Source organism: Acinonyx jubatus, chromosome D1 (genome assembly GCF_027475565.1).
Source record: "Acinonyx jubatus isolate Ajub_Pintada_27869175 chromosome D1, VMU_Ajub_asm_v1.0, whole genome shotgun sequence".
NCBI classification, from domain to species: domain Eukaryota; kingdom Metazoa; phylum Chordata; class Mammalia; order Carnivora; family Felidae; genus Acinonyx; species Acinonyx jubatus.
In genome coordinates this window covers 41,726,273-41,744,271 of record NC_069390.1, presented here as the reverse complement: position 1 = coordinate 41,744,271, position 17,999 = coordinate 41,726,273, and the positions used below count along the sequence as shown (strand labels likewise).

General features: G+C 43.1%; 1 protein-coding gene across 11 annotated transcripts in view; it reads right to left on the bottom strand.

The window, feature by feature from the left end:
* Window positions 1–17,999, bottom strand: part of PLEKHA7 (pleckstrin homology domain containing A7) — a 219,610-nt gene that overhangs the window by 49,462 nt on the left and 152,149 nt on the right. For all 11 annotated transcript variants that reach the window (XM_053203408.1, XM_053203410.1, XM_053203412.1 and 8 more), the window contains one exon: window positions 15,462–15,637. In XM_053203408.1, coding sequence (XP_053059383.1) covers window positions 15,462–15,637 — 176 coding nt within the window. The remainder of the gene's footprint in view (window positions 1–15,461; window positions 15,638–17,999) is intronic.

The window sequence follows — 17,999 nt, the reverse complement described above, 5'->3', positions numbered from 1 at the left end:
AGACATGAATAGACACTTTTCCAAAGAAGACATCCAGATGGCTAACAGACACATGAAAAGATGCTCAACATAGCTCATCATCAGGGAAATACAAATATAAACAATGATGAGATACTACCTTGTACCTGTCAGAATGGCTAAAATTAACAACACAAGAAACAACAGGTGTTGGTGATGTGAGAAAGAGGAACCCCCTCCTTAAGCAGGACAGCTTGCTTAAGATTCTCTCTCTCCCTCTGCCCCTCCCCTAGTCGTGCACTGTTGTACTGTTGGTAGAAATGTAAACTGGTGCGTCCACTCAGGAGAACAGTATGGGGATTCCTCAAAAAGTTAAAAATAGAACTACCCTAGGATCCAGCATATGCACGACTAGGTATTTACCCAAAGGATACAAAAATACAGATTCGAAGGGGTACATGCACCCCAGTGTTTACAGCAGCATTATGAATAATAGCCAAGCTTTGGAGAGAGCCGAAATGTTCATGGACTGATGGATGGAGAAAGAAGATGTGGTATATATACAATGGAATATTACTCGGCCATCAAAAAGAATGAAACCTTGCCACTTCCAACAATGTGCACAGAGCTACAGTGTATTATGCTAAGCAAAATAAGTAAGTCAGAGAAAGACAAATACTGTATGATTTCAGTCATGTGTGGAAGTTAAGAAACAAAACAGATGAACATATGGGAAGGCAGGGAAGGAGAAGAAAGAGAAGTAACCACAAGAGACTCTTAATGATAGAGAACAAAGTGAGGGTTGCTGGAGGAGAGGAGGGTGGGTGGATGGGTTAGATGAGTGATGGGGATTAGGGAGGACACTTGTTGATGTACTTGTGGACACTTGTGATGAGTGCTAGGTGTTGTATTTAACTAACAAATCACTGAATTCTACTGCTGAAACCAATTTTACACTGTATGTTAACTAACAAGAATTTAAATAAAAATTTGAAAAAGAGAGGCACCTGGGTGGTTCAAGTGTCTAACTCTTGATTTTGGCTTAGGTCATGATCTCACAGTTGTGAGATGGAGTCCCATGTCGGGCTCCATGCTGGATGTGAGCCTGCTTAAGATTCTCTCTCTCTCCCTCTCCCTCTGCCCCTCCCCTACTCATGTGCTTGCTCGCGCGCTCTCTCTCTCTCTCTCTCGCTCTCTCAAAAAAATTGTTTTTTAAAAAAAGGAAAGTAAAAAAAAGTCCTGGCCAGGAGATCCATCACTCCTCAAATGACCAAGCCAGAGGGCTCTCTCATTTTCACCTGAAAGCATACAATGGAAATGCTGCTGCATTTACAACTTGGTGGCCAGACCCCAGGCATCCTTGCAATGACCTAAGAACCTCAGCTACCAATTACCAGCACAGACTCAGGGCAGAATCGATCCAGTCTGGAAGACAGTTAAAATGTCAATGTAAAGTAATTAAGAAAAGCAATCACAAATCTTACTGCCCAGGCACTCTCCTGACTTAACCATGAAGACACAAAGCTTTGTTTAAAAATAAAAATCAATTTCAGCATTTCAATTTCCATTTGGGGACCACCTTCCCCACTTTTGATCCATGTGGTTTGGGTGTTACTGACTCTACTAGTCCCTATCCAGCTGAGGCTCCAAGTCTCAGTAATCAGTTCAGGGGTTGACACTATTCCAGGCCTGTCAGAGTTAGTTCTGGGACTTTGGTTGGAGCTGGTCTTGGGCTGCTATAACTATTTGGGAATCAGCTATTTGAGAATGAAACCAACACCAAGGAAAGCAGATGGAGAGAAACAATCCTAAAAATTTAACCTGAGCTCTGAGTTTTAACCATAACTAAGCCAGATATATCCTTGGACTTTCTGGTTGTGAACCCATAAATTCTCTTTCTCACTCAAGCCAGTTTGAGTATGGTCTCTGTTACTCTTTGCCAAAGAAGTCCTATTACATCATTTTATAATGACATATTTAGATTGTGATCTCTGAGGGCCCTTCCATTCCTAATGTTCAGTTGGTCTGTAAGCTCCAGTAGTAGGAACACATGGGAAATATTTGGGGATTACTCTTCAAGAAAAAGCAATTCTTACTCTGCATTCATTCAGGGACCACTGTGTTCTACAGGGTACATTATAGGCTTTAACTCTGTCTTTCCTTTCTTCCTCTAATCCTCCATAACTGCATCAGTGTAACTCCAGCCAGTAGCCTTCGGGTTGCCTGAGTTGGTCTTTATCTTCTTTACTGTTTCTCAAACTCGGGAAACCACCCATGCAAGCTTTGCTAAGGCTGCTGCCTAGAGGACTAGAGCTCTGGCCGTCCTCTGGGTCAGACCCCAGACAAGTCACCGAAGCTTGATAACCTGGTCACTCCAGCTGTGAGATCTAAGTAACTGTACCCCCTTGTTATTTCCACCCCAAAGGTAACAGTGTTTTGTCACAAAAACCAGGCTGTAAAACAAACATGCCACCTACATGTTATGATATTAGAACTGAAAGGAAAAGGGGGTTTTCTCAACTCCAGAAACCAAAGACTGTGGGTATGATGCCTCAGCCCAACCAAATGGCAGGGGGATTTTCCTTTCTTTATCAACCTCCATGTATTTACTGAGCAACTATCTATCTCCACTGGGGCAGGCACTTGGAGAGATAAGAAAATAGCACAAAAAACAGTCTCTGCCATCAAAGCCAGACAACCCTAAAGCCCAATTTAATCATGGTAACCACATTTAATCCTGTTCTCATTAACTGACCCAAAACCACGGAGGTTTCCAGTCTTTTTAACCTTGGAGCTCAATTTATAACTATAAACTTTAGTCTTTACTGTGTGTGCACATATGATGGACACACCCTGACATATGCCAGTACTTCCTGATAATAAAGTTGATAGACAATGACAAATCCTTTTCTCAGATTAATACCACCATTTACTGCAAAACAAACCTTAAGAGGGTGGCTAAAAGAATGGAAGTCTGCTAGCTACCTGGCAGCCTTCTAGACCCTCAAACTTGGGATTATGAACAGCTCCTGGTCTCTAACTGCTAGGACTTACATCAGATGCTTTGTGCCCCAAATATTCAGGCTATGGCTGCAGGTAAGAAAGGTGAAGGTAATGTCCTCTACTCCTCCACCTTAACTGACTTATTAAACAGTTAGCTTAATGAAGTTATAGGATTTAAGGCAAAAATGTTTTCTTGTTTTCTCCCTGTCTCCCTATATTCCCTACAATTTAACCCACAACTTCTCAAATCAGGAGACCTGTCACAAAATAGATTTACAATGCTCAGCTAGCACAATGATGGGAAAGAATGAAGCACCCCTTAGCCCTCAATGACTGTGTCACTCAGACAAGATGGCCATACAGGGCACACAGGTTTAGCTAAGATGACACAAGCCTTTCCAGTGCAGTTCATTACTATCATTGCGAGTACCCAGACTCAGTGACTATTCAAAAACGGAATTCTTGGCATTCAGTGACCATTTTGGTCAAAGCCAGAGAGCATAAGGTTAAGAGCCAGTCAGACCCAGATTCAAGAGGTGGTTCCACCCAATGCAAGCTGGGTGACCTTGAGCAAGTCTGTGACCTCTCTGGTTTCCAGTTTCTTATCTGTAAAATGGGGACAACAACCACTGCTTCTCTGGGCTGTTGTGAGGACTAAAGGAGAGAGTGCACAGAAAGAGCACAGCATAGTGCCTGGCAAACAGCATGCCCTCAAATACAAATCTGTTGACTACATCTATTCTCTCCCTCGTCCCTGACTCAATTTTTTCTAAGTGGTAATGTATCTAGGAAAAAACTCCCATTTCCCAACCTCCCTTGGAGCTAAGGGTGATCATGTGACTTAGATGTAGCCAATAAGATGTTAAAAGATGTACACAGAAATTGCTGGGTGGGTCTTCCGGGAAAGTCTTTTTAAAAAGTCACACTTAGCTGACTTAGCTAACCCTTCCCTTCTTCCTGCCTGGAACTTAGACTCTATGTTGCATTGGAAGGTGACAAAAATGAGAATAAAAGCCACCTGCTAAAATCTGGGTAGAAAGTGAGAAAGAGCCCAGGTCCCTGATGGCACCAGGGAGCTATTACACCAGCCTAGACTAACTACCTCTGGATTCCCGTTATGTGAAACCCAACTTGATTTTGCCATCCTAAGTTAGGCCGTTCTGTCACTAGCCACCAAACACAATCCCTAACTGTTAGAAGGGGCTAAACATCATTAGCAGGGATTGGGTCCCTCCATTTTCAGCACATCACAGCAATGCTACTTGTCTGTTTAGAGCAAATTCTTGTTTCCTCCTGCAAGTGGGAAAAGCACTCACCTCAGTCTGGGGATACTTCTTTCTTATTCCTTTTCTTCACAAGAACTTGGAAGTTAACAGATCACACCAAGGACTAATTATTGTTTTATTCTGCCTCTAAACCCTTTTATCTCACCTGGAAATAAGAACTAACATTTCCCTCTGTCTTAATGCTAAATACACGCACACACCACACACATTAAATCTCAAAGACTTGGGTGGGAAGAGGAATGACAGCTTATAGGGCCTTGGTTGGACTTTGGTCCAGGGGCAGATACAGCCATTCTGTCACAATTCCATTGGAGGATATCTCCCTACTCACCACACCTAAATGACCCAACCAGGAGCCCAAGAACAAGGGCCAGGCCACCAATATTCTTAGAGAGTTTAGTCTGAGCCAGGTCAGGTGGCAGAAGTCCTGCCCTGGATAAAGAAACCAGTGCAGCCTGTGTTGACTGATGCTAAGCCCTGAGCACTGACCCCGGTCTCAGGAGGGCAGTGGGCTCAAAGTCAGAACTGACCCTAGGCACTCTCCATAGACTTGTACAAAAGACTGAAGAGAAAGGGGCACAAAGTATGCTGGGAGCCTATGGCAGGCTTGCTCACTTAAATTCCTAACATTTAAGGAAGGAAATGGCTGGAGAGAAATGGCAGACAGGAGTCTGTTTCTTCTATCCCCCAGAGTTAACTAGGGCAGTCCCCCTGGGAGGGCAGGTTGGGGCAGATATCTGGCTCCCTCTCAGGCTCTGCTCTAAATTAACAATAGAGGGCCTGACAGCTCTGAAGACACACTCTCCAATTCTCCACACTGTCCCACCCTAAAGAAGAGCAAAGCTAAAGAAAAAAAAAGGCAACACCAGACTGCCAAGCTGGGATGCCTCTTGCCTCAAAGAGGTGGCTACTGGCAAAGTCCCTTGTGAAGTTTTAAGGATTGACAAACCAAAGGAAGTCTGGTTACTCTGGGTCCCCTCACTTTGTTCATTTCTTCCTAGAGAATCCTTCCTCTTCTTTCTACTGAGGAAGTCATGCTCAACCATCACAGTTCAACCCAACCCAGTCTGGAGTTCTGGCCAAGTTCACTCACCTTCCATCTCCCTATGGCAGCCACAGTTTTGGGTCATTCATTTTTTTGTGGCTAATGCTTGGTTATTATTACCATATGCTGGTATGGTCCTCATATGTGCCAGGAATTAGAGATTAGACCACCCCTAATCCCTACAACAATCCTGCAAGGCCAGTACTGTCAAGCCCAGAGAGGCTGAGGGCAGTCAGTAAGTACCAGATTACCTACAATAAGTTTCTCTACTGAAGAATAGGAACAATGGCAGCAGCAGTGATCACTGAGCACTAACTAAATGCAAACCCCTGAGCTAAGCAAATTAAATAGATAACCTCTTCTTCTCATTGTAAAGTCCTCCAAGGCTAGGGATATTATTATTCTCTCATTACAGGTAATAAAAGTGAAGCTGAAAGAGGTTAACCCACTTGCCTTGAATCATGCAACCAGTGACATACACAGGATTAAATCCCATCTGATCTGACCCCAAAGCCCTGCACCTGACTGAAAACGTGTCCACAAATTACTTCTGCTCAGGATCCAAGGGGCTTGTCCAATCTTAGGTGTTCCTGCTACACTTTACTCAAAGTGATCAGCGTTTGGAAAGCCAAATATTTAGTTCTCTGAAGAGACTACAAACAGCCAGCAATGTATGGGCTATTTCTGAGCAGGCTGGCTCCCCACACACCAATCCCACAACAGTTGTCTGACTCCCCCCTGACATCCCAAATCTTTATTTGAACAATTTACAGGTAGAGTTTTTGTAACTTTTGTTCATCCATCCATCCTTCCACCCACCTGCCCAGCCAGCTAAACATGCGTGCACCCATTCATTAACGAACTGCTTACTATGTTCCATTTTCAAGAAGTTTACAGACTAGTAGGGGTGACAATGAAAAAGCATGCCTTGATCTTGCAGTTTGTGAGTTCAAGCCCCGCGTTGGGCTCTGTGCTGACAGCTCAGAGCCTGGAGCCTGCTTCAGATTCTGTGTTTCCTTCTCTCTCTGCCCCTCCCCTGCTCATGCTCTGTCTCTCTCTGTCTCAAAAATAAATAAAACATTTAAAAAAAAAAAAAGAAAAAGCATGCCAACATAGCTTGAACATGAAAGTCCTATGCAAAAGGAATGACACAGTTCTACAAACTGGGGTATCTAACACACTGAAGGGTCAAGGAATATTTAGGCTAAGGCTTGAAGTATGTGCTGAAGTTCTCCTAGTAACGGTGAGGACTGGAGAGGCAGATGAGCAAGGCCCAGATGGATCCTGGTGCCTCATGAGATGGACCTCCATCTCTCACCTGGATCCCATCACAGTCTACTCTCCCCCTCGCTCCCTTAGATTCAGCCACACTCCCTAGCTTTCTGTTTCCCCAACAAACCAAGCTCCTTCTTGCCACAAGGTGTTTGTAAGGGCCCATTCCTTCTGTTTTAAGCACTCTCCCTCAGTTTTGCATCCTTAACCTTCGTATATCAATCAGGCCTCACTTCCATATACTTCCCACAGAGGCCTTCCCTGACCATCCAAACAAAAGTGGCTACTCTCTGCCCCCTCGCCCCTCCCATCCCATCACCCTATTTTACTGCCTTCGTGCATAGATCATGATAGAAAATTGTCTTGTTGTTTACCTGTTTATGGTCTATGTCCACCTCTCCTACCCAAGAATGCATGGGACTTTGCCTCTTTCTTTGAACACAGCATCTTTAACAGTATCTGCTGCACAGTATGCCCTCAATAAATACTTGTAGAATAAAAGACTAAATAGATGAATGCATGAGTACAAATGCACCCAATTCAAGAAGTTCAGTGTGGCTGGGGCATAGAGAATGGGGAATGGTGAGACATGAGCCCAAAGGTGTAATAGGGACTAAACCCATACAGTGCTCAAATGCCCTAAGGAAAATGGTTTTTACTCCAAAGGTGATTAGACAATAAGTTCCTACAGTCCAAAGATAGGACTACCAGTTACACAGAGACCAGGGAAATTTGGAAACTGAGAAAAGAGATAAGTTGTCTTCTGATAGGCCCTCCTATTTGAGCTGCTTGTCAGTTTTGTGAGCTGTGAAAGCAAGCTGACCTCTTGCTTGCTTAGTGTTTTAGCTTATTGGAGAGGACAAGACATTCTTAGACAAGAGACAAAAAGCAGTCCAATGGCAGAGTTGGGAAGACAGATTTCAAGGAGGCTGTAGGGAATCAAAAACCAGTCCAAAGTCTGGCAAGTGGGAGAACATGGAAATGGAGGGAAGAAATTATGAACAGAAGGAGATAGAGAGCAGGATTTGGCAGCACTGCTTGGTGCCCCTTATAGTGTATGGGATGGGATCTTAAGAACACGTGAATGATTGGGCGCCTGGGTGGCTCAGCCGGTTAAGCATCCAACTTCGGCTCAGGTCATGATCTCATGGTTTGTGAGTTTGAGCCCCGCGTCAGGCTCTGTGCTGTCAGTTGAGCCTGAAGCTTGCTTTGGATCCTACACCTCCCTCTCTCTCTGCCCCTCCCCCATTCACGCTCTGTCTCTCAAAAAATGAATAAACGTTAAAAAAAAAAAACCAGAATACATGAATGAATTTCTATCAAAGATCTCTGAAGCCTGTGTAGGAAACAAAAGGATAAAGAAAGGAGTTGAAGCGAGGGTGCTCAACTCTGCTCCTGGGTCAGAGTAATGATGTAGGAAGAGGCTGGAGGAGGAAGGAGGTGAGAGGCAGGTGGAGGGATGGTGCTGCAGGAGCCTGAGCAGAGCAGAACCACAGTGACCCTGCTAGGGGATGAGCACATCCTGACAAGGAAGAGTGCATTTTGCTCACAGAAGACTCATCATCAATGCGATCCAGGGGATGGTCGATGAAACTGGGGTGGTTGTAAAGAAAAAAGGGCCAATGACATTGTCAAACCAAACCCTATGGAAGGTAGCATACCCAATACAAAGTATCTTAGGCATCCTATTAAGTAAGCACGTTATACATTCATTTATTTAACTTAACACTTGTAATAGCCCTATGAACTGAGGTTTATTTTTTTTCAATATATGAAATTTATTGTCAAATTGGTTTCCATACAACACTCAGTGCTCATCCCAAAAGGTGCCCTCCTCAATACCCACCACCCATTGAACTGAGGTTTAAAAAGCATTCCCAGGGCACCTGGGTGGCTCAGTCAATTAAGTGTCTGACTTCAGCTCAGGTCATGATCTCATGTTCTGTGGGTTCGAGCCCCACATCAAACTCTGTGCTGACAGCTTGGAGCCTGTTTTAGATTCTGTCTCTCTCTCTGTCCCTCCCCCACTTGTGCTCTGTCTCTCAAAAATAAATGTTAAGAAAAAGTTTAAAAAGCATTCTCAATCTGTACAAGTGACACAGCTAGAAAGTAGTAGAGATGGGATTTGAACCCATGTCTATCTGACTTCAGACACTAAGCTCTGGGAGGAGAACATAAGGTAAAAGAAACCAATACAGTAGGAAGTGAGGGGGTGAATCAATCAGCTGGCCTGGACATTAGTTGCTTGCACCACCTTTATCCCATTCCAATGGGTCATTTCTCCTTCCTCTGCCCATAGCCCTAACATTTCTTGGGCATCCACCCTTACCTTGCCCGCAGTCCCTGTGGCCTGGTTCTCAGAAGTGAAGAATGTATCCTGGATTGGTGCCTATCAGCATGTATATTCCCTGTCCACAGTACATGATTTAAGGTTCAAATATTATCTAAGCCTGTCTAATCAGAATGCCTCTCTCTGGACAAGAGTTTCTGGACAAGACTCTGGCTCTTTCCTGCTGGACTTTCTTCAGCCAGACGACAGGAGTCCAGGGCTACTGCAGCTATTTTGCCACCAGATCTTTCTTAGCTCTGCCAGGAACCTCCACATGGAGCTGAAGAATGAATCCAACCCAAGGGTGGCCAGACCTCAGAGCCTGAGAGAATGATTTGTAATGATACTGTCTGAGCCTTGAACCCAGCGTTTCTAAAGCTAGATCTATCCTGAACTTTTCAGTGAAGCAACCAACGAATTCCTCCCTTTCTAAGGTAAATTTGTCTGCATTTTCCTCTGCCTGCAATCAGGAGTCCTACCATACCACATATGTAAGCATCTGCCTATATGGATAATGACAGAAGCATCTGATGAGAATCAAGTTGGGGAGAGACCAAGACCGTTACGCGACCACCGGGGCCCCTCACTTAACACAGATGGAGATTTTCCAATGCAGATCACAAAACTGAAGGAAAGGGAAGATTAAGTACTGCCTAATGAATAATTCTAACTAACCAAATGTCTGAACATCTTATTCTGGGGAAAGAACATTTAGTGAGTCTGGATTTGCTTAGCTGATAATCTCTCAGAAAGTTAAGAGGAAATATTATTCTGCCTTTATTCTGACTCAGAAGGTAGGACAAATTTTTTGGCTTGTTTTGTTTTTTAAGGAAGGAAACTTAGGCAAACATGATTATGGGATTTTAAGAGTTTATCAAGAGAATAAGAAAAATGTTACAAGTTCAGAGAAAAACTAGGGACAATACAATGACCTGAGACCCTAAAAGGGAAGGAAGGCAGCCCAACAGATAAAGGATGAAGCCCCTCACAAACCAGAATCTGATAGTTAATTATAAAATCTTTAGGTAGGAAAAAGTTAAAAAAAAAAAAAAAGGCCAAATCTCAGGTAGCAAATTAATCCTGAATGGTTCAAGCAAGACATCACTTTTCAATCACAACACTTCTTCCTGTTAAACTTGGTTTCATTCTCAGGTTATCTTTGACCCAGTGCCCTAGTCAGTCTTGATGAACTGAACAAAGATGGAACACAAGAAAGAACTCATTTGCCATTGATGGTCTAAAGAAGCCAGTACAGGGGTGCCTGGGTGGCTCAGTCAGCTAAACGTTTGACTTCAGCTCAGGTCATGATCACACAGTTCGTGCGTTCGACCCCTGCCATCAGGCTCTGTGCTAACAGCTAAGAGCCTGGAGCCTGCTTCAGATTCTGCGTCTTTCTCTTTATACCCCTCACCCCCCTCAAAACTAAACATTAAAAAAAAATTTTTTTAATAATAAAGAAGCCAGTATAACAACACAGGCATCTCTCAGAGCTCAAGTTATAAAAGGACATGCACAAGAAATGGAAGCTGGCACACAAAAATCAAGCACAGATCTATAGTGGAATGGGCCCACAGGAATGATGGCAAAAAGGGCAGAGTCTGGAAGGAGCTGAAGATGGTTTATTTAAAGCAAAACAAAAACAAACTTTTTCTTTTTCTTAAAATTAAAATGAGGGGCACTTGGGTGGCTCAGTCATTTAAGTGTCTAACTCTTGATTTCGAGTCAGGTCATGATCTCACAGTTATAAGATCAAGCTGCACATCAGGCTCTGTGGTGGGCGTGAACCCTGCTCAAGATTCTCTCTCTCCTGGAATCACAATTCTGGACTTAAAGACATATTACAAAGCTATAATCATCAACACAATATGGTACTGTCACCAAAAAAGACACTTAGATCAATGGAACAGAATAGAGAACCCAGAAATGGACCCAAAAATGCATAGCCAACTAATCTTTGACAAAGCAGGGAAGAATATCCAATGGAATAGAGTCCCTTCAGCAAGTGGTGCTGGGAAAACTGGACAGCGACATGTAGAAAAATTAACCTGGACCACTTTCTTACACCATACACAAAAACAAACTCAAAAGGTATGAAAGACCTAAACATAAGATAGGAAGCTATCAAAATCCTAGAGGAAAAATCAGGCAACAACCTCTTTGACCTCGGCCGCAGCAACTTCTTACTCAACATGTCTCCAGAGGTAAGGGAAACAAAAGCAAAAATGAACTATTGGGACCTCATCAAAATAAAAAGCTTCTGCACGGCAAAGGAAACAATCAGCAAAACTCAAAGGCAACCAACAGAATGGGAGAAGATATTTACAAACAACATATCAATAAAGGGTTAGTATCCAAAATCTATAAAGAACTTATCAAACTCAGCACCCAAAAAACAAATAATCCAGTGAAGAAATGGGCAGAAGACATGAATAGACACTTTTCCAAAGAAGACATCTAGATGGCTAACAGACACATAAGAAGATGCTCAACATCACTCATCATCAGGGAAATACAAATCAAAACCACAATGAAATACCACCTCACACCAGTCAGAATGGCTACAATTAACAACTCAGGCAACGACAGATGTTGGCAAGGATGCAGAGAAAGAGGAACCCTTTTGCATGCCAGTGGGAATGCAACTTGGTGCATTCACTCTGGAAAACAGTATGGAGGTTCCTCAAAATATTAAAAGTATAATTACCCTCAACCCAGCAATTGGACTACTAGGTATTTATCCAAAGGTGCTGTTTTGAAGGGGCCCATGCACCCCAATGTTAATAGCAACACTACCAACAATAGCCAAAGTATGGAAAGAGCCCAAATGTCCATCAACAGATGAATGGATAAAGATGTGGTTTATATATGCAATGGAGTATTACTTGGCAATCAAAAAGAATGAAATCTTGCCATCTGCAACAACATGGATGGAACTAGAGTGTGTTATGCTAAGTGAAATTAGAGAAAGATAAATATATGACTTCACTCATATGTGGAATTTAAGATACAAAACAGATGAACATAAGGGAAGGGAAGCAAAAATAATATAAAAACAGGAAGGGGGACAAAACATAAGAGACTCTTAAATACAGAGAACAAACTGAGGGTTGCTGCAGGGATTGTGGGTGGGGGGATGGCTAAATGGGCAAGGGGCATTAAGGAAGACACTTGTTGGGAGGAGCACTGGGTGTTATATGTAGGGGATGAATCACTGGATTCTACTCCTGAAATCATTATTGCACTATATGCTAACTTGGATGTAAATTTTATAAATAAATAAATAAATAAATAAATAAATAAATGGGATCATACAAAAAAAAAAAAAGAATTAAAATGAAGAAGGGGAGGGCTTTAAAACAATATGATTAGATGTAAGTATCTCTGCCTGGGGCAGATGATGTAGTATAAATAAAGGCAAATTCTTTAACTTCTAGATTGAGTTCCATAACTTCATCAAGAAGAATGATCTTCATGAAAAAGAAAACAACCTTAGTTAAAAGAGACTAAAAGTCCAAGATGGAGAAGAAGATGGGAAAGTCCCAGCCATCAGGACCCCAGGGCCTCAGGGAACTCAGAAACAGGCTCAGGAAATCTCTCAGGTGAAGTCTGAGAAATCAAAGAGAACAGGAAAAAGGCCAGAATATTAAAGACTGGCAAACAGCATCCTGTTCCGTTAACCACAAGAGTGGACAGCCTGCAAGCAACCTCTGCAAGGGACTAAGCCACATCCTAACCTGAGGAGATCTCACAGCACACAGGGAAGGAAGCTCCGAGAGAAGGCAAACAACTCAGCAGAAAAATGGGCAGAGGAAAGGTAGAGGCAGTTCAGTGGAGGGGAAATACAAGTAGCCAAAAAACAGAAAAGATCCCCAGCATCGTGGAGACATACACTGAAATACTATTTAACTACACAGCAGCTCAGCAAAATATTTTAAATCTTGATAATATCAACTACTGGCAAAGATGTGGGTAGTGGACTATACAGCTTCCTTTAAACTGCATCTTGGTGTATCAATTAAAATTAAAAATACATTGTATTTTGACCCAGCAATTTGAAAGACTCACACATGCAGACGCTTGTAGAAGGTTTTTCATTGCAGGCTTATTTATAATAGTAAAAGATGAGAAAAAATAAACCATTAAGGTTTGGAGCATTATGGTCTTATAAAACACCATATACAACAGTCCAAAGTAAAGCTGATCCACATACACTGATAAAGATTTTCAAGATGTTATCATTCGTGCTTTAAAAAAACACAAAAGAAACACGTATTTCTTTAAGTGCACATATGTATATAAATGAATTTAAGTGAAGTTAAAAAGGATGCCCATTAACTTGATAACAGAGATTACCCTAGGAAGGTGATTAAGGATATTTTGTCTTTACTCTTTGCATTTTTTTAATAAAAATTTCATTTATTGTATTTTATTTAAAATGTGTGTATATACATACATATATGTATATGTATATACATACATACATACATGGTTTTTTTAAGGATGAAAAACAAAAACTAAGAAACAGCATTAGGAACCAGCATGTGCACTAGGAATAAGACGTAGCAAAGAAACACCAATGTTGGGGCACCTGGGTGGCTCAGTTGGTTAAGCATCTGACTCCTGGTTTCGGCTCAGGTCATGATCTCACAGTTCTTGAGTTCAAGCCCCGCACTGGGCTTCATGCTGACAGTGCAGAGCCTACTTAGGATTCTGTGTCTCCCTTCCTCTCTGCCCCTCCCCTACTCGCTCTGTCTCTCTCTCAAAATAAATAAATAAAACTTAAGAAAAAAAAAAACTGGAAAAAACTAAAAAGAAATACCGATGTTACTCTAAACAGAGTGCCCACAGGCTAATGGCAGATGCTTTCACATCATCATCATGGACACAATAGACAAATGCAGGCTGCATGACAATCCTAGGAGGTAGAGTCAGATTTGACTGAACACCTGCAGTTACTGATTCAGGGTCTATGTGGGAACTTCCAGCATAGTCATTCTTCCTGTCCTATCTAACACATTCATTCATTCTTTCACTCGCTTATTCACTCAACAGACATTTAACGGCTTACTCTGTGTCAAGCGTGCAGAAGATACAAAGACAATCCCTCCCTGAAATCTAGGATACTGAGACGTATACAGAAGGTGGGGAAAAAAAAAAAACCAAAACAGCGTGGGAAATGCTTGACTGAGGTATTATGGAAGCTTCAAGAGTAGGGTCAGGGGCGCCTGGGTGGCTTAGTCGGTTGGGCGGCCGACTTCGGCTCAGGTCATGATCTCGCGGTCCGTGAGTTCGAGCCCCGCGTCAGGCTCTGTGCTGACAGCTCAGAGCCTGGTGCCTGTTTTGGATTCTGTGTCTCCCTCTCTCTGACCCTCCCCCATTCATGCTCTGTCTCTCTCTCGATCTCAAAATTAAATAAACGTTAAAAAAAAAAAGAGTAGGGCCAGACCCCAGGCTGGCCCCTTGAAGGAGGTCACACTACACCCTCTGTTTGCTTCAAGAAAGACGGCATGAAGCTAGGAAGTACCGCTAATACCAAAAGTCACATACACGTGAGTTGGAAAAGGTTGACAAGCTATAACACACCATGTGAAATCCATTTACAGTCACTGAAAAAAATCCCACCTTTAGGTTGCCGGAGAATAACCTTTTGTTTTGAGGCCTCACTGAAAGACTATACTCAAAGAGGCCTCTGAACACAGCAACGTGTTCAGATAGTGGAAAATGGGGGGCACATGAGTGGCTCAGTTGGCTAAGCATCCAACTTCAGCTGAGGTCATGATCTTGCAGTTTGTGAGTTTGAGCCCCACACTGGGATCTGTGCTGTCAGCATGGAGCCCATTTCAGACCCTTTCATTCCCTCTCTCTGCCCTTCCACTGCTCATATTCTTTCTCAAAAATAAACAAACATTAAAAAAGAAAAAAAGAAAAAAAATGGGCCCATGTCAGATGAGGACTTGCTAAAGGCACATCCTGACTTTTCTAGGGTTACCTTATTTCTCTGAGCCCCTGACTCCACTCATAGTCCTCCTGTGCTTTCTCTCAGGGAATCACCCACAGCCAAAAGACTCAGGAATTTCAAGATCCCTGATTGTACCCTTGGTTTGTCCACTTGAGGAAAGGGGTGACTAGACAATAGCTTCCCAGCTAGCCTCAGCAACATGGTGGTCACTCTTTGGCACATTTTCAGTTTGTAAGGTCTTTCTTGTCTGTCTCTCCCTTTCCCAATCTGGTGCCCCAAGGCTGTCCATCTCACCACACATCAGAGAAGGAAAAATGAGAAATACACACACACCAGGTTCCAAGGCTCCATATCCCAAGCAGTCACTTCCCGCCCCCAGGCCTTGGCATTTCTCTGCTCAACAAAGAGAGGTCCAGATAACTTCTGCGAGACCTTACCATGTATGCATTATCTTTCCAACAGAATTCATTGTTAAATAGGACTTCAAAGAAAGAGCAGGGCTTAATACAAGTGAATGAATGGTGGAATTTGGGGCACCTAAGAGTTCTTATCTGGATCCCCATCCTAGTGTGAGAAGTGCTCTGACAGGGACCCTCCACTGGGACTGACCTCTTTAGTGATGATCGAGACAGCACCTGTGCGGCCTGGTTCATGGCCCGGACCCAAGCGTTCATGTCCTCCTGGGTGTCGGCACTGAAGTAGTAGGTCCTCATGCCTGACTGCTCGGCCTGAGAACCCCCTGTGGAGCTATTATAGATGAGTGCTCGCATCCCCGTGTGCACAGCCTGTAAACATGAGGCAGAAACAAAGGTCAGAGAGGTCAGTGCACATTTCACTTCTGGGAGCAAAAACAAGAAGACACTCTGGCCATGTTCTTCCCTCTTCCATATTAAAAGCCCAAGTACCACCCAGCTTGTTCCCACACCTAGAAAACATCACAGCTGGATTCCCCTTTCCTGGTACAGTCAGACCCAGTGATAGCTGTGTCTAGTCCCCATGGTCAAAGCCAGGCAGCTGCACCTATTCCTACTTATCTTACTCCTGCTTAGGGAGGGCCACACAGTCAAGGCTTGTGTGAGAAAGAGCTTTTCAAAACCCTCATTCTGTAGAAGCAGACTCTCTGGAATCCTTGTCTTGGCTCTTCTGAAGCACGCAATTACTGGAATTGAGCCAAAAATTAGCAATAACAGCAAGTGGCTTGGTGCAGATATTCACTGTGCCTCACCACTCGGGCATGACATGTGATTAGTGCCCATCAACGCTGCTGCTCTTCTGGCTCTCCAGAGAGGCACTACAAAGTTTGACAGAGCTAACATTTGACTGAAAATCCTTGCACACCTACTATGTGCTAGGAAGCCTCAAAGTGCTTTCACATGTATCCTTGCAAAGAGTCCGTGAAGAGGTAATGGAAATGATCACTGAAAAGTAACCAGGATGGGTACACACAAGAGGAAACACCAGTTTCTCCCCACTGTGTTCTGATAAGTAGGGGCCTGTCTTAAAGTTGTAATGAAAAACCTCATCAAATCTACATAGGAAGATGGTATAAAAAGGAAGACCAAAAAAAAAAAAAAAAAAATAGAGGAAGATTGGCAAATCTGATCAGTGCCTGTTATGTGTCTCCTGGTTACTTCCAGGACTTTAATCTCATTTTAATTCCAATAGCTCTGAGAGGTAGTGACAGAATTTGTATTTTACAAATGTGGCAGATGAAGGTCTGAGATATTAAGTAACTTTCCCAGATCTCCATGCCCAGTAATGGATTCCTCAGAGTATTTAATATTACCTAGCATCATTTATTTTATACACTAGTTTGTTTATCATCTGTCTCTTCCCTCCAGAATATAAACTCCATTACAGCAAGGACTTTGTCTGTCACTACGGTATCCCCAGGAACAGTGCCTGTCACCTAGTAGGTACTTAATAATTGTTTGTGGAATAAACAAAGAGTTGGAACCAGGATTTATACATAAGTCTATCTGACTCCAAGCCTAAGCTTCTCTATATAATGCTCCTAGGTCCTGCCCAGATATTAGCATGATTACACAGATCACTGGTCCAAAAATGTGGATCCAGAAAGAAAGGCAGACCCCATGAAAGGATAAGCCAGAGAAAACAAAATGAAAGAACCAATTAGGAGCTGAAAAATGACATGCTTCTAGAACCACTAATGGTCACAGATGAAAACTCTCTGATAAACTGTAGACATTTGCTTCTGTGACCCACCCTAACATCTAGGTCCAAAATGCATATTAATTATGGATCTGCTACTAATATTGACATACTTGAATCTATCCAGCTAGTTCCAAGAGAGTACAGGCAAACTTAGCCTGCAGGTAAGGGTCCCTACAGTGACCAAAGCAAACCTGATTTCCTTCCTTGCATGTTTAAGGGATTATCCGCTGTCCCAGATTCCTCCTGTTTTAGCAGGTGGACACGTGGCAGTGAGAACAGAATGAGAAGGAACTTGTGTCTGTCAATCAGCAGAAATTCTTGGAAAAGCTCCCCTATGCAATGACCCCATAAGATCTCTGATACCTCCTCCCAGACTTTCTGCCCAGTCACAGGTGGGACAGGCACCCACCCCACCAGACACAAGGCCACTCACAAGCATAGCTAGCCCTCAAGGGTATGATAGATAGAGCATGTTCCTGCTATACTAGTGTTTGTGGAGCCAGCCTTGTCTAGGAAATCAACACGGGACACCCTTCAAACAGGGGGACTTGGCGAGTGTGTTCACAAATGGACCTTCGGAGTTAGATCCAGCATTACAGAGGAGCTAACATGATCACAAACAACCTCAGTCACTAATCAAACTGCCAATATGTGCTGTATCCAGCTGCCCTTGGTTCTAACCAACAGGTTCTTAGCCACATTCTGCCTGTGATTGGGCATAAACGATGTATTTACTGCAAAAGTGAGAAGTGCAGGGAGTTGGCCACGTGACCCAAGTCCAAAGTGCCCTGAGCCAGAGGAAGATGCCAAAACCAAGATGATGAGAAGCCTCCTCACCCCTTCCTAGTCTTATCTCAAAGATGTTCCCTTCCCCTCTGCTCTTCACTTTCCAAACAACAGTCCTATTAGGCAACTTTGCATGACCGAATGGAAAACTTTAGGCTATAGCTAAAGGAAACGGAGATGTATGCA